A 26,219-nucleotide genomic window follows, 5' to 3' on the forward strand; every position below is an offset into this window, starting at 1 on the left:
CTGCTGCTGCTACTGCTACTACTAGCTGCTAACGTTAGCCACACTGTGTGTCGGGCTGGAAGCTAACGTTAGCCACACTGCGTGTCAGGCTGGAAGCTAACGTTAGCCACACTGCGTGTCAGGCTGGCAGCTAACGTTAGCTCTGGGTCCTTTACCCGCAGACACTGTGACCCTCTTCGGTCTGAAAAGGCGAAGCATAAAAGTGTAAGGTTTGTATTGCACAGCGCAATGTAGCGCGCATTTGAGCGGCATTTCAAGTACGATTTGGCGACTGTAGACTGTGATTAATGTCTTCAAATGGCTCTTAATACACACAGTATTTTTTCGGACAGTGTTTAACATGATAAATTAATAAATTCTGCCTTGTGTGTTCTTAGTGACTAGTCTAAATTAAATTTAGCATCTAATCAACAGAGAAATTAGTCACCAGGAACATCCGTAGTACACACGCTCAAGCCAGCACGCCTGTGGTGTTGGTGTGCAGCAGTGAAATGGGTCCCCGCTGAAACACTTTCCCGCCGCGCACGTTCCGGACGTTGTTTGAGCTATTCACCTGTATGGCGGTATATGAAAAATTCGGTATACCGCCCAGCCCTAGCAGAAGTTCCTAAATTCTTATCCGTGCAGCTGCAGTAACACCTGAAACCAGCGTGAAATCAATACCTTTACAGCACATACAGGTCTTTTATTTGCAGAAGCAACAGGTGAATTTCCCTCCAGGTGACAACAAAGCTTCACATTATTTGAAAAAAGATGGATAAGTGGGACAGAGCTCAAAGCGCTCTGACAGGAGGGACTGCTGGTGGATCGAGACACCTCTGCCGGGTGAAAAGATTTTCTCTTTTTTGAAATGTCTTGCAGAATCCTTTTAAAAAAGATTTAGTAAACCGGTTTTTCTCTCAGCTTCACTTTCATTGTAGTTACAAACTGGCATGTTTTTTTAACTACTAGTGACACAGACAGCTGCTTTTTTTTTTTGGACAAATCATCTTTTTCCACAATGTCTAACAGTATCACATATATATTCTGTATCAGCTTGTTCTATACAGTGCCTGGAATATTCAGTGACTTTTATAGCTGCTCTCCTCAATCAAATGTAACCAAAATATTTTTTGATGTATTGTGCATGCTTTTATACACATTTCCAGCAAATTCAGACATATTTTCTTTCTTTGGAAACTTTCATAAGTCATTCAAATCAAAACACACTCCTGGAATTAGCTCAGTTTACTTTTCTGAGTGATCAGTATCTCTTAAGAATAAGGAAACGTAGTGGCAGCTTCACCATATTTAGACGTTTTCTTCAGTTTCAAAAGTAACCTGATGACTGTTGTCTGAATTTTACTCTTTAAAAGCTGTACAAACAAACACGTTCACGGTAAACTTACCAAAAATGTCCACACTCTCGTAGCCTTTATTATCACATCTAAAGTGTTACAAAAGCCACCAGACTCCTTTGGCAGAAATCAGTAATTTTACCTCACCGAATACAGCAGTTACTGGTCTACTGCTGCCTTGATCTGTTAGCTAGTTTGTGCTCAGTGAATCTGAACTGACACTGTCCAACCCTATTATAGATAAATACCTCACACAACCCCACTTCAAATAATCCAAATTATCCCTTTAATCTAGAATCATACATCATTATTCATACGGTGATTTAAACTTTTCTTTAATAATCTTAAATCTGCAAAGTGACTAAAGCTGTTAGATAAATGTAATGGAGTAAGAAGTACAATAATTGCCTCTGAAATGTAGTGGAGTAGAAGTATAAAATAGAATGAAATGGAAATATTCAAGTGAAGTACAAGTGCCTCAAAACTGTACTTTAGTACGGTACATGTTCAGCCTCGCAACTTCAATTGTTATTCAAACTGAATTCATATGAGTTAAATAGTTGAATAGATAGAAAACATGGAGTACTAGAGGGAATGATGAACCTTCAACACAACTATTTCTGTCTCTGTATTATACACACACAAACACACACCTCCACTGCCCACTAGTTACAGTTATACAAGCTCTTACATAATGCATACAATTACACACAAAACCATTTACCTTCTTTGCCATGGCATCTGCCTCCTCCTTGTTCTCCGTGGCTCTCTCGTACGCCTTCCCCACCTCCGCCACAAAATCATTCACCGTCCCACACAGAAACCTGCCGGGGAAGTGGAGGAGAGAGGAGAGGAGAGGAGAGGAGAGGAGAGGGGGGGGGGGCGAAGGTTAACATGATTAATGGCAAAAATCAAACAAATTAGCAGGTGAACACGTTTCAGATTTGGTGATTCACTGTGCAGTCACTGTGTTTGGAGATTATACACACACACACACACACACACACACACACACACACACACACACACACACACACACACACACACACACTCTTGTTTTATGGCCGCCCACCTGCCTGTCAGCTACGTCGCCTCCACACAGTCACTATTTACTCACAGCTGTTACATTACTGCTGTATGACTCAGCAGGGAGGTTTCTCCAAACTCACACGGTCCTCGTGCATTCAGCAAATATTGGATCCTGGAAAATGAATATCGCCGCAGAAAAACAAGTTCCTCCTCTATCAGGAGTCTTGTCCTCTTGTCGGCAGGTTTTATTTTCAATTAAAACCCGAATATTACAGATGTATTACAGCAGACTGATACTGCAGGCGGCATTTATTGAGGTTTTCTGTGTTTACAAAGTGCTGCTGAATATCATCTGGTCAAGTGGAAATGAATCAATCATTTCTCAACAGCTGTAGGCAGCAGGTTGTTAGAAAAGTTTGAACTGTTTACCAAGTTGTCTTCCTCGGTCATCTTCTGCACAGACTTCTTATACTCTTTATAGTACACATGCTGTTTGTCATACTTTTCTCATATTGTTTACCATCTCGTCTACCTCTGTCATTGTGCTCTTGTTTCTTTTTCTGTCTTGTTCTCTTTTTAATTTATCAAACTTAAGTTTTTCAGTGAATTTGTAAATAGATAATTGACGGCACCAGAGAGTGACATAGTGAGCTAAGAATTTTATTGCACTGATGAGGTGTCTATTTTTGCATATGACAATAAAGCCTTTGAATCCTTTTTGTTTTGGTTTGTAAACTGTAAAAAATGTTCAGTGTCAGATCATTTACTGGGTTTCAAACCTGGAAAAACTAATAATACAAAAACAACACACTTAAAATAAACAGGTCTATATATGACATAAACTCCAAAAACAGCCTGAAACTTGATGCTACTTTCACACGACCTCTATCTTCACCAATCTTTCTTTTCACTTTAAAGATATTAAGAAGTGAGTAATTCAGAGCAGAAATCAAACTCACCAAATTCATTAGAAAGTGTGCAAGAGCTGATTTCTATGTCGAGTGTTTCTCTTGACTCCCAACACCTGCTAAAATCTCACTGAGCGGTTTCAAAAATACACACTTCAAAAAAGGAGAAGGCACAATGTCTTTATCCAAAAAACACTGGTGTTAAGTTTCCAATAAAAGCTACTTTGAGTGTGTCCTAACGTCCCAGAGGTGTTTTAAATGTGCGGCAGGTCTCCACAACCATCAGCACACAGAGCGGTGGAGGAAAGTGCTCTGTAATGGCCGCTCGACTCTTCCCAAAGGAAGACTACTAATGTACTAATGCACTGAGGATGACCCCTAAATACTGATTCATCGCTCTCTTTCACTTTCAGCCCGGCAGCACTTACTGTCCCCTCTCTCTCTCTCTCTCTCTATGTGTGTGTATGTGTGTGTGTGTGTGTCCATAGGGGAGAGACCAAAGCAAACAAAATCAATACTCATTGACCAGACACTCTCATTATCTCTATTCTCCTCCCGCCATCTTTATTCTCATCCTCCACCTGCCTCTTCCTTTCCTTTCTACTTTTCTCTCCTGTCCCTGTTTTACAGAAGCGTTCGTAGCACGTACTTGGCAGAGGAAATGACATCACTGTGTTTGTCCGAGTCCAGGATCTTGGCGAGGTGGGAGGCGACGGAGTCTGCATACTGAGTGATGTGGACCTGAGATACAGAGAGAGAAAGTTCAGACTTTGTCCTCCATTGAAATGCTCCAGTACAACCTCACATAGGAATGATTCTTTTTACATCTTTTTAGCAGTATGACAGTTTCCACCAGACTTCGTTTACAGAAACAGTAATTTCGTCATCATCATCTCCATTCAAACTCGCCAGAAACCAAATAAAACACACCAAAACCAGCTTGGTTCGTCTCTCAGCTGTTCAGAAAGTCATCAACTCTGGTTATTTGGCTGAAATATAAATACTTCATTCATCGTATTAGATGTGAAAATATCAGGAGAGAAGCGAAGGGTACAGCCAGAATATTTTCACATATAATGCTGTGAATTAAGGTTTTATTTTGCCGAAACAACCAGCGTTGGATGAACCAAGATGATTTTGCTTTTTGGAGTTTTACTTTGTTTCTGTCCAGTTTGAAAGAGTGTTTTACAATGATAATAAAATAATAAAGTTACAAATTTTTTCTTTAGTACAGTGAGGCCCCCAGAACCACCCCAGTTCAGTCTGGTGAATGGATGTATTGTCCTTGACCATTTCAATGGATTCAATTTTAGTTGAGTGCAGGATGAGTCATATACAGTTTTTAATTGTTTTCCTGGAAGAAATACCATTAAAAATACCAGAGAATATCTATAAAATAACTTTTTTGTTGGGCCAGATACCAGTGTGTAGGCGACATATAGTGCAATACATATGTGATAAAACACTTTAAACATTGATTTTGACTTCATGGGAACTTTAAGATGTCACTATATGTGGCTTTTACAGGTCCCCCCAGCAATATATTTTAACGATCTTCAAATGTGGTTTTCTTTTCAACACAGACAAGCTTAGCATATAGTACATAATATAATATAAAGTTATCCGAGGTTCCACTGGACACAAGCGTATTGGAGGACGGTGCAGAAAAGGCCTCAGGAAGGGTCAATTATCTGCCAAAGTAATGAACACATTTGTGATAATAAAGTGGCTCTGCAGGTGCACAATCATGCTGTAATTTAAAAATTTAAAAACTACAACATGCCCTTTAACAACTATCTAAGGGAGTTCAGAGGCAACTTTCAGCTTAAATTCAGTCCTTCGTCGACAGCGACACCCCTCCCTGTGGTTCGGGTCTGATTGCTTTGGCTTCCAGCTGCCAGGCTCAATTTGATTCTCAGTGGATGTTTTCCAAAATAATTTCTTGGAGTTTGTGAGATCGGGCTTTGTGAGGCTAATTTATGGAAACCATCTGTCAAAACGCAAACTGCTCCCTAAAAGTAATTCTACAAAGTAATTTACCTGCAGAGGAGAATCAAGGCTGTCGTCTTCCTTCACAATCGGTGTGCGTTTAGTGGTGGTGGGCACCTCGTATGTCATCACACTCCATCTAAACAGACACACGCACACACGGTGAGATGTCAAGCACCAGAAAATAAACTTTATTATCACCTAATCAGATCAAGATAGGAGGACAGGAGACAGGGAATCGAAACCTGCGGACCTCTTGTTCTTTTTCTATCTGTGATGGTACAGCTGATAAAAACATCAGATAAAAACAAATCCAAGGATAGTTTAAGCTTCAGAACAAAGAAATCATTACAACCTCTAGAAATTTGGCTTGAAATAATAAAAATGCATATGTTATATGAAAGTTTAGCCTCTCATTAAGTGAAAATAAAGGACCATAATGATTAGAAATCTAGATCCAAAAACATAATTATGCTGTTTAGACCATTTCTCAAGACTGTGTAGGCTGCCTAAAAAACAGGAACACCTAAAAATGTAAAAATCTGTTTAAGTGTACACTACATTTATAATATTTTCACTGCTTTACTTTGTCATCAGGCAGCCTTTTCCAGTGGGAAACTGAAGCAACCGTCTATACCAAGTTTAAATCCACCAGACTCCATTGACAAAAACATTTTACCTTGCAGAAAACAGGAGTTGCTGGCCTACCACTGTCTTGATTGGTTAGTTTAACTTTTTGCTAACTGTTGAGTAGGCGTTTCTATTTGAAAAACACAGAAAAGAATGTTGATGCAGTCACCCTTTAAGAAAATAAGTCTTAGTAGTCTGAGTAAAATAAAGACACAATAGCCACTGATTAATTTATATGTTTGTTTTCCGCCTGAAGTTTGGGAAACCTTCAACCATTAGCAGCCAATTATGCATTAATGCTGCTTCATGTTCAGCTCTGTGGCATTACAAGTTATGTCTAATGCTGCTTATGAACCTTTCCCGGTGGTATAAATAGAAAAAAACAGCCTGAAGTGCTTTTATCTAATTATCTTCATGGCTTGCTCCTGTCTGCTGCTGTTGAGAGATAGACAACCCTAAGGAGGATCAGATTTAGACATGGTGTTCTTCAGTTTGTTCACTTGGGATTTCCTCCAACAAATTATTTTAGGGACAGTTCCCCCCTCCATTGCAGAACAAAAGCAAACACTCAGTGATGTTTAGACTGTAGCTAGAAGGAAGTCAGTCTCATTCCTCCTGAATTAAGACATAAAACTAAAGGACAATGAAGCAAACATGACGTGCAAACCTGGGTGGACATTGCATCTTGTTGAAAAGAAACAGTGCTAACCATGCTGACTGCTCTATACCCTCTATATCTGGTCTTACCGGTCCAGCATCTTGGTGGTGGCTCTCTCCAGCTTCTCCAGGATCTGCAGCAGCTGAGCATCGTCGTCACAGAGGCCTCCCCAGCCCAGGACACGAGCCAGGTCATTACCTGTGCCCAGAGGCAGCACGCCGAGCTGGCACTGCAAAGAAAAAAACAATCACTTTTCAGCAGCACAATCAGCAGGTATATCAGTATGTCATCTGCAAAAACGTTTATAAAATCCAGTTTTCAATCAGAGTCTGCAGCTACTATCAGGCAGACAGCATGCAAAAATGATTTTATAATTTGTATTTTATCAATTTCACAAATCGGTGGATGATTTATATATAATTATACAGTGCAGGGTAGAGATGATTGACTCAAGGACAGAAAAAACGTTTAAACTGCAACATCCTGTAACACAAACACGAATATCAGATGGTCATAACAGAAGCAAGTTGATGCACTAAAAGAAGATGAAGATTTTGATAATAACTGGAACATTAGAACCATCACGCTGCCTGACCGCTGACTTGAACTGGTTAATGTGTTTAGTCTGACGTGACCTGACATTACTCTAATTGATTTGACACAGCACTTATACTGTATATCCGAATCACACACTAAATTAAAAATCATGTTCTCTAACATTGATTAATTTGGGATTCATTCTGTGACATTAATTAATTAGTTGAGATAAGCAGTGTATCATTGGTAATTTCACCCACTGCCACCCTCATTTCCTGTCCTTCCATGTCCTTCACTGGCATTCTTTATCGTTTCCTTTCCTTTTATTTTCTGATTTACTTCCTTTGGGCCCCAGTATGGTCAAACTTTTGCAAAATCTTCAAACACTATATCATTTTTTCAGATTCATTTTCATTTTTGAGACAATGTGACCACAGGTGGAGAATGTTTAATTTCTAATCATGTTTTTTAAAGCTGCAATGACTGGTTGTCAACTATTAAATATTGTTTTGATAACTGATTTATCATTTTGGATGAAAAAAGTCTAAATTCTCTGATTTAATATGCTTAAATGTTAATATTTCCTGGTTTCTTCACATCTCTATAATTAACTACTATCAATATCAACTAAATATCTTTGGGTTGTGGACAAACATGACATTTGAGGATGTTGTCTTGGGCTTTGGGTAACAGTCCCCAACATTTTTCACATTTTATGGACCAAACAATTAATTGATCAATAGAGAAAATAATTGGAAAATCATCACTCATTATCGATTAATCTTGCCATCATCATTACTTGCAGTCCTATTATATAACATTAGCGCAAGAGGTAGCTTTCTGCTTTCTGTTGCCCATCAGCGTTCTCCACAGTCACCTTCAACATTATATCATCATCCCCTTCTTCTCCTGTTCCTCCTCCTCCTCCTCTGCCTCACCTGTTTATGGAGGTTGAGTTTGTCCAGCTCTGAGAGCACCCAGCCCACGCTGCCATCTCCTCCGCACACCAGGATACGAAACGTCACAAACTTCTGGAAAAGGCGCAGGCTGAGGGAGGAAGAGGAGGAGGAGAGAGTGGGATGGGACAGGAGGAAGAGGAGAGAAAGAGGAGGAAGCAAAGCACAAAATGTTATGTTAAATAACGTTAAAATTACAGCATCAGTACTTGCATAAAGTCAGTCGTGATGAACTAGAAACTCCCACTGTTAACAAGTAAATTTTAGACTTTTCTGCTTGTTTTGTAACTGGACATTTCAACATATTATCTTATTCACTTGTTTCAATTAACTGTCAACATTTAAAACTGAATCACAGAAAGAAAAACCCGAGTACCCGAGCTCTGGTCCTCCGTTCATCAGGTCAAAGACTTGAGCCGGGTTGAGAAGCTGCTTGAACTTGCGGAGGAATTTCACCCCCTGGTTGTCGCCGCTCTTGGAGTTGACGAGGACCAGGAGAGGACTGGTGCACGATGCTGAGGTGGCTTTCCAGAAGCCTGAGAGGAAGGATCATGAATGAATTTAAAAAGAAAAACGACTGGGAAACATTTCTAGCTCTCAGATTCAAGTCAAAATGTTGGCAGTCACACGGTTCATGTTGAGAAAGCTGATTAAAATTGTCCATTTCTGAAAAAATGATACATTTTGTATTAATAATACATATTCTGCCCTAAGATGTTGCAAATATTAATCTTTTCATTACGAAAACAACTAGAAAGTTGTGAAATTTTGCATCACAATATTGTATCAATATACAGATGCCAAGTAGATCTATCAATGTTTTTATGTTTATTCTCCAATCTCTGTATTATTCCACGGTCTCACGTAGTTTAGAGCTAGAAAGCTCCTCTCACATCATCTCTATATTTACTTCTTACTCAGGGGGCACAAGCTCAAAACAGAAACGTGAAGGAATGTAAAAACCAACTCACTAATAGTTCAAACTGTAAACCAGCACAAAATTTCATTTGAGTTAACTAAAATGTTTTTTTCACCCTTAGTTTCAGTTTTTAGTAGGGCTGCACAATTTGGTAAAAAAAAGTCATATTATGATTATTCTGACTGAAATTGCGATTGTGTGACACAATAAGATTAGTGGAAATCATCAGTTTTGCATTATAATTTTCATGTTCACAGAAAAAAAAAGATGTGATGTTTACTGAGGCCTGAACCAAACAAAACACGTTTTCTTTCATCTCTGCAGCACTACAGCACCTCATTATAATGGTGTTTTCTCACACATTTTTCCTTTTCACAAAATTGCCATTTGGTTCTGTAAAGTTTCAACCTCTTGTGACTTTACACAGTTTAGATTTTTTCTTGTGAAGTCAGCTTATTTTGAAAAAAGTTTTCCTTTGGGGACATAATTTGCAGTTGAAATCACAGCAAATCACAATTTTGTTATTGTAATATTTGAAATTGCACTGAAATCGTATCTGGACTTAAGTAGTATGATAATATCAGGGCCTGTGGTGATTGCCAGTCCTATTTGTCCAATTCGTCCAAGCACACTAAAAATCTAAACTGTTCATTTAAATGGATTTTTTCTTTTTAAATTAAAATAAAGGGGATCAAAAGGAATTTCTTGGAACTGACAACTTGCCAATGGAGCTGAAAGGTGACATTCCTGAACTGTGAACCTTCTGTACCGTACATGTAACACTCTGTACAAAGGAACCTGTACATGTGTGTGTGTGTGTTTGTGTGTGTGTACGAGGTGTCTCACCATCTGAGTCGATGCTGTTAAGTGCAGTGGGAGGGATGATTGACACTCGACATTGACCCAAGGGACACACCTTCCCCATTTGTTCTTTACAGCTGTTGTGGACCTGCAAACACACACAGGCGTATGCGCGCGCACACACACAGAGTCAGTGGTCTCCATAGTAATTCTATATTTCAGTAGAAGCAGAAAGGTCATTACGTCCCTCTGAAACCCACCAAATGTCAGTTCTATAACCTTTACAAATACCACTCTGATTCATTTTGTGTGTTTCTGTGTGTATGTATGTGTGTGTGTGTGCGTACACTGATGATTAATTTGCCCTAAACACTCAAAAGCAATTCAGCCTTTGCTAAGTGGAACTGTGTGTCCGAGTAAATCCCTGTAACTTTCATGTTTGAGTTTGTGTCTTCAAGCAGTGGTTCTCAACCTGGGGGTCAGGACCCTCGAGATCTTTTCTGGAGGTCACCCAATGGTTGTGGAGAATAAAATAAAATAATATATTGTGACAAGCAGCACAGACTGAGAGCCTGTATGCAGCTTCTTGCATTATATTGTCTTTATATTTATCTGCGCTTCGATAACACATGAGCAAGCTTGGTACATCAGTAAACTTATTCTTCGTCTTGTTTCCTCTTTTTGGATAAGCTATGTGCTAAGTTTGTCCATGTTGAAAAGAAAACCAAAAACCTAAGATTACATAGCAAAATGCAACATAACTTGCAAACTAATGATTGATGTAAACTGTAAAACTATTTAGCTTGCACTTTGCTATTACATTAGCCATCAGATGTAGCTAGTTAATGATTGATGTAGATTACTCTGTAGATTAGCTAGCATTTCATAGCAAAACATAAGCTAATTTGCTAGTTAACGACTGATGTAGATTAGATACTAGTTAGTTATATGCTAGGCTCGTCTATGTTGGAAAGAAAACCATATTCTAAAAAAATGGTGAAAGATGTTGCCTGGGGACCCGTAAAAGCAACATATCTAGTCAAACCTTGAGTTAGCTAGTGTTTTGCTGAGATGGCTATCAAATTTAACTTAGCTAACAACTGCTATTATGCTATGCTATTAGATAGCTACTGTTTTGGTAACATTAGCCATCAGATGTAAGTAGCTAGCAAACGACTGATGGATGGTTCCTTCAAATGGGATCGTCCATATGAACGCCAACTAATATGTATTCACAACATTATTCACTGGAAGTTTTCTAAAGCTCCGTGTTCACAACACTGTATGCACAGCTTCCCATGTTGTCCATTACCAGTTCACAAATACCATTTGAAGGCAGCAGTAGATTAGCAAGCAAGTTGATTTATTGCTCATATAAAATATTGAGCTTTAGTTTTAAAGGTGTGGAAAATGAGCAAAAAGTCAATTTTTTTTTTTTTTTACCAGGATGCAAATGTTAATGTTGGTCCTATGTGGGGTTTTCCTTGCAGGGCTAGTTTCGACCCCAGCACTACAGGTGATACTGAGCACTGTTAATGACCCTGCACAGGAAAATTATTCTCTTTATATCGCTCGTGGTGGTCAGAGCATCAGGTCAGACTCGCTAACCCTGGAGCTGACAGAAATTCATCAGCTTCATTTCATTTCTCATCTCTACCACCTCCTCCTCCTCCTCCTCCTCCTCCTCCTCCTCCTCCCTCTGGGGGATCTGTGCTGCCATCTTAAGTGCCGTCCCATTACTCTGATGACTAAAGTGAACTTCTCAGACCTTGGATTTTTGAGGGGCAGGGGAGAAAGTTGGGAACAATAAGAGGTTTGGGAGTACTATTTCCTGAGCTTACATCAACATTTCAGATTGTTTGATGAACAAACAAAAGAAAATGTCATTTCAACATGGTCTTCACGCAATTTAGGAACAAAAGATCTATTGGACCCTGTTTTAAATGAAAGCATTTTCTTTTTCTTTCTTTATTTTAAAGTGACAAATGTTGCTCCTGTTATTTTGAAGACAGACTTCTTTTATTATCCTGGATAGCTGTTTTGAAGGAGCTGCTTTGCATTTAGACAGCTGCTGGAAGCCAAAATTTGGGAAATTTAGATCAGAGTTTTGGCTCACTGCAGACATTTTTCGTCCTCCCACCAGAAGTATAATTAATTGGGACAGCTTCACCGACTGGACTGGCACTGGCTCGATTACCATGGATATCAGTGCTTTTTAATCATTAATGATGGGGTTTGATTTCAAATTCATGTAAAAACTTTTCACTTTATAAACTAAAAAAAATAATTTCCCAGCTAGCAGTGAGGTCCTAAATACAAACTGAGACTGAAAAATGGAGCTAATCTTCATCATCATAGCTTACTAGTAAACTAACTTAAGCTGTGACCATATAAATTATGCCGCTTTTCTAGGTTCCTCAGCCACATCTTTTACCTAAATTTGGTTGTCTTTTCAACATAAACAAGCCGAGTACATAATTAAGTACAGCTAGTTGAAGAGAGACACAATCTGTTTGGAGTCTCATAACAAGTTTTAATATTATCTTTGGATAATATTTTTATAAATCTGCCAAATGTGAGACAACACAGATATTATGGGTTATAATGGGAATTTCCATGCCCGCCCCTTTAACTACAATACTTTAAACACAAATGGCAGAAATGTGCGTTCTCAAACTACTACGTGATGTAACGTCTCTTTCTTCTTTTTTATTTTCCTTGACAGGAAACAGGAAAGGAGAAATTTACCTGAGGCTCTTCTGGGTACCAAACTAGCTCAACTGTTACGGAGGGACGAAATAAATACTGACACGTTTGATGAAAACATTTTTTGACAGGATGGACGACACACATCAATCCCACTTACAATGGCCTTGCACCAGAGGCAGCGCCAGTCCTGCAGTCGCCGCACGCTGCCACAGTTCTTGTCACACACCACACATTTGGCACTGACGGGCAGGTTTCCTTCCAGCCACTGGTGGGGCATGAACACCTGGGAACAAACATAGATAAATAATTCAAACATATGAGAATGAGAGTGTTAATTTCAGTCAATAATAATTTTTATTATATGATATTTCTACACTGATGAAAATGAGAAACTAAATAAAAAGTAATTTATGATGCTACTGTCATCAGCTGTTGGGAGGGACGAGTTGGAGAGAGATCCAATTTCTTTGTGTGGTAGGAGGGTTTAGATGAACACAGTTGCTTCGTAAAAATCTGCCCGGAAAGTCAACCAGCAGACACTTTCTGCATAAACTGTACAGAAATGTCAACACTTGGGACAAAGAGAAGAACAAACATCTGGATAAAATTTAGATGATGTTTGATGTCAAGGAAAACAGGCCCCTTTGTGAATCTTGTTGAGCAACTATCACCAGTACAAACACAACAAACTCGTAACAGAAATTCATGCAAAGGTAAACAGACGTAAATGTTTGTGTGGAGTAAGAAATAAAGTGTTTTTTTATAACTACTCCATGTAGATCATGCACAGGCGGCGATGCTGACATAACCTTCAAAGGCTGATGCAGCGTGTACATATATATATCTATGCAAAGCCTGTTCACTCACCCCTTCCTCATCCTCAATGATGTCATTTCCTATGGAGGCCAGTGTGGTCCATTTGCAGTTGTTGGTGGAGCGAACGGCACATCGCTTATGAGCCTTGAACTTACAGACTGCAGAAGACAGATAATAAATGTCATGTTAGAGTCTACTAGTCTACTCAAATGTACATTTTTATTTGTTCTGTATCAGAACTGGTTGACAGTATAACTTTAAAAATTAAGTATATAACAAGTATTTCTACAATAACATAATATCAGCTGACGTTTATGTTCTGTCATGTACTGCTGCCATCAAAAACCTCTGGTTCATGGTCACAATGAGATGTTGCTTAAATATCTATTCCGAAGTCTAAAGCACTGCAATCTACTTTGCAAAAAAAGATAAACAAAATACAACACCAGTTCCACAAATGTTGGTGTCAATGTGTGTAAATTATCAAGAAAAACAGGAAATATACACCTGATTCTGAATTGAAGGCCTGCAATGTGTTTCAGAAAATGGGACAGGGCAACAGAAGACTGGGAAAATTGTTTGCAATTGTTTCCAAACTGTTTGGAACAATAAAGGTAAACAGGCTGATAAGTAACGGGTGACATAAACAAACAAAAAAAGCAAAAACAAAAAATTACCCAATAACCCATGGGAAAGTTCAAGGACAGTCGGCTTTGGTTTTGTTTGACCATCAGTCAGTAGAAAAGCAATGGAAAAGATATTATTTCTTTCCTTTTATGCCCCCTATTTTTTTTCTCTAGTTTCGACAGTTGACCACACAAAAAAATGCACAATGCAAATATGAATGTAGCTGAACTAATGACAAGCTACTACAAAATGTAATTAAACAAGATTAATTGCATGCAGTTCACTTCTCCCAAACACTGATTAGGATCTTAAGGAATAAAGTAAAAAGACATGAGAAATCAAGAACCAGAGCAGAGAAATTTAAATTTCCACCAACGTGTACTGGAAAGTGACCTGAAAACTGACACACAAAATGTGTGTGTTGAGATTTTTTTATTTTTTTTTTTTTGCTGCTAATGTGAGGAAATGATTTTGCTGAACTGTTTCCATGGTGTCAGCATGATGAAACCTGCCTCACACTGTAATAAGGAGCCTAAACCTACTTTCTTTACACAGTCACAGTCACATGCTCTGAATGCTTTTCCAGCATGATAAGACTCCCAATAAAGAGGGCACAGAAAGTGCCTGTGAAAGACTACTTTGTTCTTTAAATCTTTCCAGGAATGCGTCTTCAAGTGTGTGTGTGTGCGTTTGTGTGTGTGTGTACCTTCACAGGACAGGCCGTGGGAGGTGACGCCTGGCAGAGCCTCTCTGCAGACGTTGCAGAAGGTCGGTCTGGCGTGCGAGCAGGCGTACCAGTTGTGCATCCCAGAGAAATGCTCCATGTTGAACTGGCTGGCCTGAGGAGAAGACAGGACAACATCAGAGCACTGTGTTAAACTGGACGGACTTCAGAGGTGGAAGACACAGAAGGACCAAACAAGAATCATCAGAGCACCACATCAGAAATAAACTAGCCTGGAGGAGGAGAGATACTGCAGGACGGAGAGACGGGTTTTTTAAATTTCATGCTGAACTAAACAGCCAGAGGACGCACTGATACAAGGATGAGATAATGACATCAGCGGTACATATTAAATTTTGTAGCCTCAGGATTGAGACATTTAAGAATAGAGAAAGAACTACCCAGAACCTTAAAGGGATAGTCCAGATTTTTTTTTGAAGTGGGGTTGTATGAGGTAATGGCAGCTTCGTGTCAGAAAAGGCAAAGTAAACTGGTGAAACATTCTTGATATGGTGTACACTTAATTTGCTTAGCTTCCTACTCTGTAACTCCTGCTACTTCTCCAAACTGGGGGTGTGTCGACTGCCATCTACTCTAAGTAATACACTGACAGCACTATGTCTAAGCACCTCATACAACCCGACTTCAAAAAATCTGAACTATCCTTTTTAAAGATGTCAGGACAAGACAGTGAAAGCGGCGCCGTCAAACCAAACTTTCTGTATAAAATAATCTTCCTTTCATTTCAGAAAGTGTTCATAACTGTGGTGATATCACAATGTCGGATCTGAAATAAGGATTAACTTGGAGAAGATGCTACCTGCAGCAAACATATGAACCTGGAATATCGAGGTTTATGACAATGACATAAATTAAAACCCTACAGGAACATTTAAAGCATTGAAACACTGAAAGCCAAAACACCTGAGAGAATTTCAGCTCAGCGAGGAGAGCAGCCTACAGTCCTCAGCTCACTTTATAGCCTATTAAAGCAGAGGGTTTGATTTTATGAGGGACATCAATCTGCTGGCAAAGAGCTCAAATGAAAAGCAGATAAGTGAGAGTGAAGGACAGACGGGTGGAGGAGAGAGGAGAAGAAGAAGAAGGAGAGAATTTTCCTCCAAGAAAGTAGAGCAACGATATAGATGGAAGAAAAATTAAGGAGTGAGGTGTGAAGTCTGTTCTCATCAAAATAGATTACACACTCATCATGAGTAGCATTTATCACAGAGTCAGTTTGGCAAATTTCCGATATTCCGAGCCAGCAGAATAAATAATGATAGAATATAAAAGAGGCTGCTGGAGAGATGAAAAGGCACTAACCTCATAGGTCTCCCATTTTTGGACGGATTTGAGAGCACCGATCCAGTCCTCCATTTCCTTCCTGCTCTCGGCACATAACATTAGTTTGCGAAATGGAGTGATCACCTGAGAAAGAGGGAGAAAAAAAAACACAGAGTTGAACTGAATTTCAGTCTGGACTAAAGTGATGGATCAGTGTTGCCCTACACAGACTTATGGTGCTAACGTGACCAAAAACGTGTCTCTGAAATAAGGCATTTAAAGGCATTTAAAGCTGAAAAAATACATATTGTCAAAATTCGCCATTAAAAAACAAACGCAGTTTTGACATGTTTTAATCAACATTTATGACATTTTGAGACCAGACTCGTTGCTCACCGTGAAGCTGTTGTTGATGTTTTTGGTGCTGGTCTCGGCCACACTGGCGTCTGATAGGTCCACTTCATCAAAAATCAGAGACTGATGGGAAGAAAGACAAACAACACAAACATCAGTTTGCGCTATTGCACGTTTAATCACACCTTTTCGTCATGTATCATCATAAATTAGTTCTAGCTGTGTGTAATAGCTGTGGTACAAACTCGGGCGTAATTATGGTTTCACAGCTCACTGAGCTGCATTTTAAATTCTGACAAATTCCCAAAACAATTTGATGATTTAAAGCAGCTGCTGGCTGTTCCACACACTCTTGTACCTTGCAGTCTTTGGCATAGTAGAGGGTCCTCCCTCTGAGTTTGAAGTACCTCCTCTTCCATCTCTGGAAGGAGCTGGTCTGCTTTAACAGGATCCCCTCCTTCACACTTTTCTGTGGTGAGACAGAGTCAGAAAAAAAGAGAGAGGACAAGAGAGATTGGAGGAGGGGGGGGACAAAAAAAAAAAAAGCAGACGTTAGTGCCTCCAGATCCTCTGAATAACTGAAGTGACAGCTATTCTTCCTGGAGTTCACACATAAACAGAAGGAGATCAGTTTGGATAGTGTCACTAAGACGGTTTGTTTTTTTTTTGTTTTGGTGAGACACAACAGACAAAGCTGCTCAGACGAGCACAGAGGTGTTGACTGAATCTGTCAAGATCAGAGACAATAACAGAGACACTGACTTAAAGGAAGAAACCAGAGTTTATTATACTTTTTCAAACACTTACCTAGTAGTTTGAATTAAAGTAAAGCTGTCTGTGCTCTCTGAAGAAAATATCACACTAAACTGGCCTTTAAGAAATATGAAACGCTAAGAATTCTTTATGTGTCCACAAAAACACATAACTCTACAACACACAAGATAAAAGGTGTCATATGCTGATTGTCTTCTTGTCAATTTCCCATCACTATAATCCATAAAGATGAACTGGATTTCTGTACAAACTTTTGGACTTTGTTGCGTCAACTTGTCACCACGCAGCCTCCGTTGGCTAGCTGCACTATTTTAGTAGAAGACCATGGGAATGAGAGATGAACTGTTTGAAAACTTGGATCAAACGTCAAATTAAACACCAACTCGTAAAACTAGCTGTGGACTAGTGTGTGTTTAGTTTACATACATGAACTTTACACATTTTTAACAAAAGACTTAAACTTTCCTGTTTAAAACTTAAAAAAAAAAACCATAGAAATGTGCAAACGTAATGTGTTTTTACACAAAAAATGTGTATTTTCTTTTTTTTACACAAAAACATAACATTTTTTAACAGATATATGTTTGTTGTTTCCATTTTTTTAACACAAGAATATGCAAACTTTCATTTTTTAAACACAGACATAAATTATCAATTAGTTGATCAATTGATTGAAAGAATAAATTGCCAACCATTGTGCTAATTAAATAATTTCATTAGTGTTCAAGCAAAAATGTCAAATGTTTGTTTGTTCCAGCATCTTAAATGTAAAGATTTGCTGCATCACATGTATTTTTAAAGTAGAAACTGCCCATGTGGGTAGTTGATTTTAGAAGGGGCTGTGGTATAAGTAGTATAAGTCCTCTACACTCATTTGTTTGAATAAGAAAATGAGTGTCAGTATGCAGTGTGTTGAGTTAATGCAGCAAAAACACCTGAGGTAATGTCCTGCGCTGTGATTATAGGAGCAACAGTGATGAGGCGGTGCAGCAGGTAAGGAGGTGCAGCCATCCATGTCTGCATGAAAATTACTAACACGGCTGGAACGCATGATTTGATTTGATGTCATGGATTTGCAGAGCAGAAAGTCCCCACTGATTCTATCGTGTGGTGGGTGTTGTTTGACTTCATCCTCCTCATCCGAGCCTCTGCTTATCATGCACTCGTTTCTTTGTCTCTCTCTCTATTTATGAGTGCATGCCCTGAGAGGACAGAATGCACCATGGGTAATCAATTTGAGATAGGACATAGGGGGTCGCCATGGAGATCCTCATTTCTCGAACATGAGGATACCCGGACCCAGTGATGGATGCCAGAGCAGGCACATACACAGACCAACACACACACAGGCTGATGCAATCTTAAAACTCTGATCACGTTGCAGACGGCTCGCATCGTACCCGCACGTTTATCGCCAACATTCCTGCACAGGTCGTCACGGCAACTTTCATTAGATCAGCCTCCGTTGACAAGCCTGTGACTTCCTCGTAGAGATAACCTTGTGCCTGCATCAGTGTGTGCTGCCTGCATACATTCATGGCAGAACCCAACATCAACTGTCTCAGCTGTGGGTTTTCACACAGAAACTGATACAACTGGAGTAGATTTACTGGAAATGTCTCCGTGCTCCATTTCCGTGTCAGATTTTTGTCTATATTTTACTTTTTTTTTTTTTACTAACTTTATGAATATGTTATTTCAGTGTTTCTCACATGGGGGCACTAGTAATCCTAGGGATACTTGGAGCACTACAAAATAGTAATTTAAAAAATATCATTCATGCAAAATTCCAAGGATAATTATGCTATAATAAGTTCATGTAAATGTAAGTTTGAATAAACTACATGCAATTATTAAACTGCCAAAAACTGTCAACTGCTGTAAAATGTCACAGAAGAAAAAAGCAACAAACACAGTTGCATTTACTGTGACCAGGAGGTCAGTTTCAGTATTGAATGACAGACGAAAGTCAAGAAAATTGATTTGTGGTTGAAAGGGAGCAGTAATATTGCTGCACACATGGACAAAGAAGTGAAAAAGAAAGTAAAAACAGGCCCAATGCTATACAGTCAAGGGTCAAGAAAAAACAAGCTGACAGTGATGGAGTAGCTCTGTACTTCTTTATAGGCATTTTATTTTTCTACCAAAGCTGTTTTGCGTTGTTCAGCGAGTGTTTGACTGAAACAATATTTCAAAGGGGGTACATTCTTGAAATGCTTTGGGGAATTTTTCCATTTTAGCAAATATCCTGCCTCCGCTGCATGTCTGTCTGTTTGGTTGATGGTGTACACATATATTGAAAAAACCCAGAACGTAGTTGCTAAAAACATTTCTTCCTATAGAAACTACAATACCCTTTAAACAGATTTTAAGAGAAAACAATGAAAAAACATTGTCAATACATTTCCGTAAACCTTAAATATATCACCGGAAATGACTAATCATGCTGCTCTTTTGTAAAAGCCTCCAGGACAAATGCCTGCATACTGTAATCAACAACAGAGTGAATCAGGCGATCGGATTATCAGCCAGTTGTCAGATGTTCTTTACGTCATGTGTAATGAAACAGCTTGCACAACCTGCACTGCCACTACAACCTGTGGGAAAAGATAAACTGTCTTTAACTATGTGAACAATTTATAAATGATGTTTAAATATTTGACAGTCTCTCTAAGTATAACTTGTTTAACTGGTAATTTCCACCTCAAGCTAATTAAAATCTGAGTATATTTACATTTGAGTAGTGGCACAAGCTATTAACAGTTTTATTGACTTGTTTTACGCTGAGTTTAGCAGCACAATGGACCAAAATTCCCATATCATAAACACTGAAAGCTCTTTGTGTTAAGGAGCATAAGAGTGTGACTTTTATTGACACAACTTCAGGGCCACAGAGTGATATGACAAAGAATCGCTGAAAGGAAACTGGGAGGAAGGTGGAAAGGATATTGTTTTTGTTATCTCCAGATCAGGAGCACGACTGCTAAATAGCCCCGTAATAAAACGACAGGACAGGCGATGACAAAAGGCTCTTTCCATAAAACAGGTATGTTGTTTTCCCGGTGTAAGGGATAACCCGGAGCAGCAGGCTTAGCTACTACTTGGCAGGAATCTCCAGTATCAGTACTTGATCTGAAAATCTGCCCTGAAGGACAATTCATGCACCACCAACTGACAGCATGACAGGAGAAAGTGTAGCGACAACTTTTAAATGAACAACAGAAACTGAAAGCATGTGTGACAATAAAAAAACTCTCATGTGATAATGGCTTCAGTCACATCTGGGTTTTATCTGGATACAAAACACTTGGAATAACAAGAATAAACTAAACGGGGCGTTAGGTTACGTAGCATATAAAGTTACTTAATTCAATCTTTCAATGGCTTTGGTATTGATACAAAAAGTAGGTAAAATGTATCTATATGGCACCTTTCAAAACCTAGGTTACAAAGTGCTTAAACATTAAAAGAACATATTGTATTTCTCATAAACAGAAGGTAAGTTACAAAAAACCACGCTGACGCTTATGCTCTTGGAAAAAAACTGACACAACAATCTGAGAAGCCTTATAAATAATACACTACAGTTTTTAACTTATATGAAATTAAATTGACTGGCTTGCAAGTTGTGTTGCTAGCATCTTGTACTTTACTGTATCTTGTACAGTAGCAAGTTCATTTGGCTAACTTTGTCTTTTATCCTATAGTAACTAGCATGACGGCTTACCTGTCTATAATTACAGCAACAGAACGCACATCAGCAGGCGAGGACAAAGGAAGAATAAATATATACACTGACAGGAAAGTGAAAGAAATAAATATCTTGAATGTCTAGAATACCCTCCCCCTTGTCTCCTGTTATCGGTTTCTGTTTTAGCTGTGTTATTTCTGTTTACATGTCTCCCTCCCACCTCATCTCTCTTCCTGTCTCACTGTCATCTGTCTCTCTGGTTTCCTCTTCAACTTACAGTGTTTCTGTCTCACTGTCTCTGCCTGAAGTAACAGCCACCTCCGAACCAGTCATAAATCTAATTCACCGCTCCATCACGATCCCATTTCTCAACTACATCTCTCTGAGAGCTCGTGTACACGTGTGTCCATGAGATATCTCTCCTTGTAATGGCACATACAGCCTCTTGTGCTCTCGCAGTGTCTCTCTGAGAATAAATGTGCTTTTATACCCTGAAGGAGAGCAAATCTCATACTGTCACACTGTTACAGAGAAAAGCAGAGGAAGAGAAATAAAGGAGGAAGAAGAGAGGAAGGATTGATGGTGGGAACCATGATAGATTGCCCAGTGGTATAGATCATTAGCGAGAAGGAGATAGGAAAAAGAAACCGATGGCAGCAAAGAGCAAGAAAGAGAAACAACAAAGCACAAAAAAGGTACGATGCAGGAATTACAACAAACAGGAATCCTGCAGAGTCGACTTAAAAGAGGAGAAAACAAAAGAGCCGGCAACGTTTGAGGTGGAGGAAGACAGAAGGAAACACACAAACAAGAAGGTGTAAAGGTCTCTTTTGACTGAACCACCTGACACATCGCAGATAACGGTAAGGTGTGTAACCAGTCGAGCTTATCCATGGTTGCCACAGCTACACTACCAGGAGCCGTCAGTCAAAAAGCTAATCAGAGTGTTTTTGTTTGACAAAAGTGGCTATAAACATAGCAACTGCTGATATTACCGAAGGTCATACTGTATGATTTAAAGTATTAAGACTTAAAACTGGCTTAATCAAACTTGTAGTTTTGTTTCCATTGTTTAATATTTCCGGATCTAAATCATGAAGTATATAACAGGCTATTTTATTTGATAAAACTCTGCACTGATGGATTGAAAGGCTAACGTTAAATGAAGCAAAAAACATGTTATAAGGAATAAAACGTTTTTTTGTATTGTATTGTATCATTTGGCTAAGTTATCAAGTGATGCGTAGTCCTATTGCTAGCTTGTTGCTAGCTGTACAGCTGCTCGCTAACGTGTCTGTACTATCTTTAAAAAGTTAATCATAACTTAGCCTAAAACTAAATCAATACAGTTACAGCTGCTTATTTATTAGCAGCACCTAGCTTACAGTTGGCTACAAAATACCAATGTTTTGGAAAATTGTACAACAAACTTTGCAAAAAATATATGGTATGATATCCCTACGAAGCCATGAAGACTATGGACTATGGGCTGCAACTAATGTTTAATCGGTCAATTATTTTCTCAATTAATCAATTAATAGTTGTTTGCCAATAAAATATCAGAAAATGGTGTGTGTAAAAAGTGTTATGTTGACTTGGCACCACCAAGATGGGAGTTTAGAGAAGCAAAGTTTATATTATGTGTGTTTGCAAGTGGTCTTAGAGCTGGGTGTAGCCACTGTTATGATGAGACCTTTGGGCGGAGGTAGATTTGTTAGAACAACAAGACAAGTTTGCAGCTTCACACTGAAATCTGCATCAGACTTAAACTTGTAACATTATCATTTAGAGCTTTGGAGTGAAGTTTGCATGCAATAAAACCTTCACAATCTGAGTGCAAAGTTTAACCACATACTGCATGCAGGGTTATCATAGAAACTAAAGATATAGAATAAACTAGACTGACATTATTATGCACATGTATAAGGCTACAACATGTGTGACCTTCTCACAACACCTCCTTGAGGACATTTCTGTACTTCATAATGTTCTTAGTCAAAGTTGCCTGGTTGAATTAGACTTTATAAAATGTATGGCTGCTTTCTGATTGGCTAGTTTTACTCCGCAGAGCAAAAAGCACACGTGTACTGTACATATGGCTGCATAAACACAACATATAGTGCGAAGGTCATGTTCTGCATCAGTGTGCGGTCAAACTGATGCCACACCCTCGATGGTGTTTTCCTCCTCAGCTCTCCAGCTGAGAGATGTTGTCAGACAGATCAGTGTATTCATTAGAGCAGCACTAATTACATCACAACAATCAGCCCCAGTAGACCTGATGCGCGCACACACACACACACACTGGAGAGCTATGAAGTGGATGTGCACACATTATCACACAATACTTACTCATCTGCAAAATGTGCGCACGCACACAAACACACACACAGTTGAACGGAGCTCTGAAGTGCACCCACACACACTAATCTGACTGATTCAACCCTTTATTTCAGTCAGCTACATTTAACAACCCAACTGAGTGCACACACACACAAACACACAAACACAGACCTGTCTAGCCCCGATCCCGCCACCTCACACATGGTCCTGCATGACTGATTGACCTTCAGCGTTCACACTGTAAACAATCAGCAGATCACCTGAGTTCTGTTTATTTCCTGGAGAGCTGAGCGACCTGGAGACCAACATGTGGATATTTACCAAGTATTAAATATTGCTTGTTTTATTATTGATAAAAGTGCCAGCTGTTGTCAATGAAGTATGTATTTCTGAATGTATTTGTGGAGATTTATGACCTCAGGCTCAATTTGGGAGCTGCATCTTATCAGTATGGTCAGGACACAATTATCAGGGGTATAGTTAAGAGTAGGGCTGAAAATTTAAAATATATATATATATCTTTAATAGAGATGCACTGATTCAATTTTCTTGGCCGATTCTGATTTCAGGTTTCCAGATTTTTTCATAATTTTCAGTCTTTCTAAAAACTTCTAAAAACTGTAATTGATTAAATACTATGTTACATTTTCCCTAAAGTCTTCTTCTTGTTTTATATTAAGATTATGAACAGGGGGAGCACAATATTCCATGATTCAATGATCTCATGGGAGTTCTTGGGATGCAATTTCACATGATCTCATGTGGAAGCAGATGTTAACAAACCGGAGACAGACATGGTGCAACAGTTTGCTGCAGTAAAACTTTTCCTTGAGAAAAACAGAGGCAGAAGTTAAATGAGTCTGGATGATAAAATGTTTGAGGAGACACATCAACACAGGTTGTTTATTCTTTAACCAGAACAGGAGGTGAGATTTTAACTGTCTCTCTGTGAACAGCAGTCTGCTGCTGGCTAACATTAGCATGAAAAGCTAAAAAGTTTACCACTGTTTGGCGACACACAGCTACTCCGTCTTGTTGTAGACTGTCTTTCTTCTCTTTATCCTATTCTTGGAAGCAGTCGCTAACACCAACTTCATGCAAGCATGTGTCTGAGTGTGTGTAGCTGCGATCAGCGCTGTGATGGGTGTGATATCATGGTCAGTTTGTCTCACATGATGTGACCATTGTGCAGAACACGTGTGTGACAATGACGGGCACAGAATTGGATATGTGACGCTGACCAGCCGGTCAGTGGTCGGGGCCCTTCACGCAGAAAAGCAGCCAGTTTTAGTCTCTGTTTTAGTCTCAATCGGTGCATCCCTAATCTTTAATTGAATCTTATCAATCTTGAATTGAAGTAATCAGTACTAAATGACTAGGAAAGTCTTTGGTTGGGGGCAGCCTTAGAGCTGACTTTTACAGACAGGAAAGTAAGACAGTAGTCAGAGTTGGACTAATATATTGTTGGTTTCAGTCTTTTCATGAATTTTAAGTTGAAAATAATGAAACTAGTACTACAGTGTTGCAGTTCTATGTTTCTGCAAACAGCTCAGTCCATTCACATTTATACTTTGACCTTTTGGACATAAATTGTCATCTTCACTTCATCATTTTATCCTATTAGACATTTGTGTGAAATTTTGTCATATTAAGTGTTTGAATTCTTGAGTTATGGGCAAAAATGTGTTTAGTGAGGTCACCGTCACATTAACCTTTGACCTCAAAATTCTCCCAAAATCTGTTCATCCTTGAGTTCAAGTGGACTTTTGGGCCAAATTTGAAAAAGATAGACAAGATATCACATTCATAAGAACGGGATATGTGTATGTACAGACAAAACAAAAACATGCCTGTCACCAGCTTGGAGGCATAAATATTGAATATTGTCATAAACTTTTATGACTTGAAAGGTGACAGTTAAAAGTTTGTAAATGGTAATTTCATTTATACAACACTTTTATCCAAAGTGCTTTACAGTTTGCCTCTCATTCACACACCAACAGCAGCAAGCTATCATGAAAGGTGCTGGTCTGACTGTCAAGAGTAGAGCTGCAACAATTCATTGATTAATTGATCGTTAAATGATTATTAAATGAATTGCCAACTATTCTAATCATTGATTAATTGTTTTAAGTATTTTTTAATAATAAATGTCAAAATTCTTTGATTCCAGCTCCTCAAATGCAAAGATTTACTGGTTTCTTTACTCCTCTTCAGCTGTAAACTGAATATCTTTGGCTTGTGGACAATACAAGACCTGAGGACATCATCATGGGCTCTGGGAAACAGGGATTAACATTTTTCACCATTATCTGACATTTTATGGACCAAACAGCTAATCAGTTAATCAAGAAAATAATCAACATATAAATCGATGACGAAAAAAATTATTAGTTGCATCCCTAGTCAACAGCAATTTGTCCAAGGACACTTTGACACGTGGACACCAATCCTGTGGTCTCTACCTCCTGAGCAACAGCACCTGTTATTTAGCCTATAAATTAGGACAAACATTGACAGACTGATGTCTTTGGATCTTTTGAATGCTCTTCCACCCTGAACATGCAGAACATAAAATGATTAATGAATGACCACACAGACACAGTGTGAATATAGAATCTGCTGAACCAAAACTGACTTTGAACCAACACAAAACCACTGAACACCTTCTGCTGGAGCTCCCAAAATCTGTCAGAATCAACCAAGCTTCCTGCACTGTGACCACAAGCAAAAATAACCTTAAAATATCATCTAATATCATCGAACATCCTCTTTTTGTCTCATGGTACATCATTATCTGTCTCACACTGACCTCGTCCACCAGGCGACTCCCCTGTGACTTCTCGATGTGTCTGGACTCCAGCTGGTCGTCGTGGCTGAGCTGGTCGTCGTCCCCGTGCCCTCCTCCCTCACAGCGAAACAACAGGGGTGCCATGCAGCACCCACTGGGCTGACACAACCCCGGCATCGATGACCTCACTGTCTGTACGAGGTGAGCAACGCTAGTGTGGTACAACTAAGCTAAAAGGCCTCCAGTAGTGCTGTGACTCTCAACTTTTGCTCTTTCCTGAAGCTGTCTGGTTCATTCTCTATCCATCTTTCTCTTCTTCCTCTTGTTAAAAACAGTTTCTTC

The 26,219-nt window shown here is 39.1% G+C and overlaps 1 protein-coding gene across 1 annotated transcript in view; it reads right to left on the reverse strand.

The window, feature by feature from the left end:
* The window catches only part of LOC146305961 (diacylglycerol kinase delta), a 96,339-nt gene that overhangs the window by 17,662 nt on the left and 52,458 nt on the right, over window positions 1-26,219 (reverse strand). The window contains exons 4-16 of the mRNA XM_084711596.1: window positions 16,637-16,747; window positions 16,321-16,401; window positions 15,964-16,068; window positions 14,623-14,755; window positions 13,341-13,447; window positions 12,631-12,756; window positions 9,810-9,912; window positions 8,421-8,580; window positions 8,027-8,135; window positions 6,641-6,780; window positions 5,315-5,402; window positions 3,924-4,015; window positions 2,062-2,161 (exon numbers count right to left, since the gene is read on the reverse strand). Of these exons, the coding sequence (XP_084567722.1) occupies window positions 2,062-2,161; window positions 3,924-4,015; window positions 5,315-5,402; window positions 6,641-6,780; window positions 8,027-8,135; window positions 8,421-8,580; window positions 9,810-9,912; window positions 12,631-12,756; window positions 13,341-13,447; window positions 14,623-14,755; window positions 15,964-16,068; window positions 16,321-16,401; window positions 16,637-16,747 (1,455 nt within the window). The remainder of the gene's footprint in view (window positions 1-2,061; window positions 2,162-3,923; window positions 4,016-5,314; window positions 5,403-6,640; window positions 6,781-8,026; window positions 8,136-8,420; window positions 8,581-9,809; window positions 9,913-12,630; window positions 12,757-13,340; window positions 13,448-14,622; window positions 14,756-15,963; window positions 16,069-16,320; window positions 16,402-16,636; window positions 16,748-26,219) is intronic.

This window comes from Lutjanus erythropterus, chromosome 23 (assembly GCF_056507025.1).
Source record: "Lutjanus erythropterus isolate fLutEry1 chromosome 23, fLutEry1.hap2, whole genome shotgun sequence".
Taxonomy (NCBI): Eukaryota; Metazoa; Chordata; class Actinopteri; order Lutjaniformes; family Lutjanidae; genus Lutjanus; species Lutjanus erythropterus.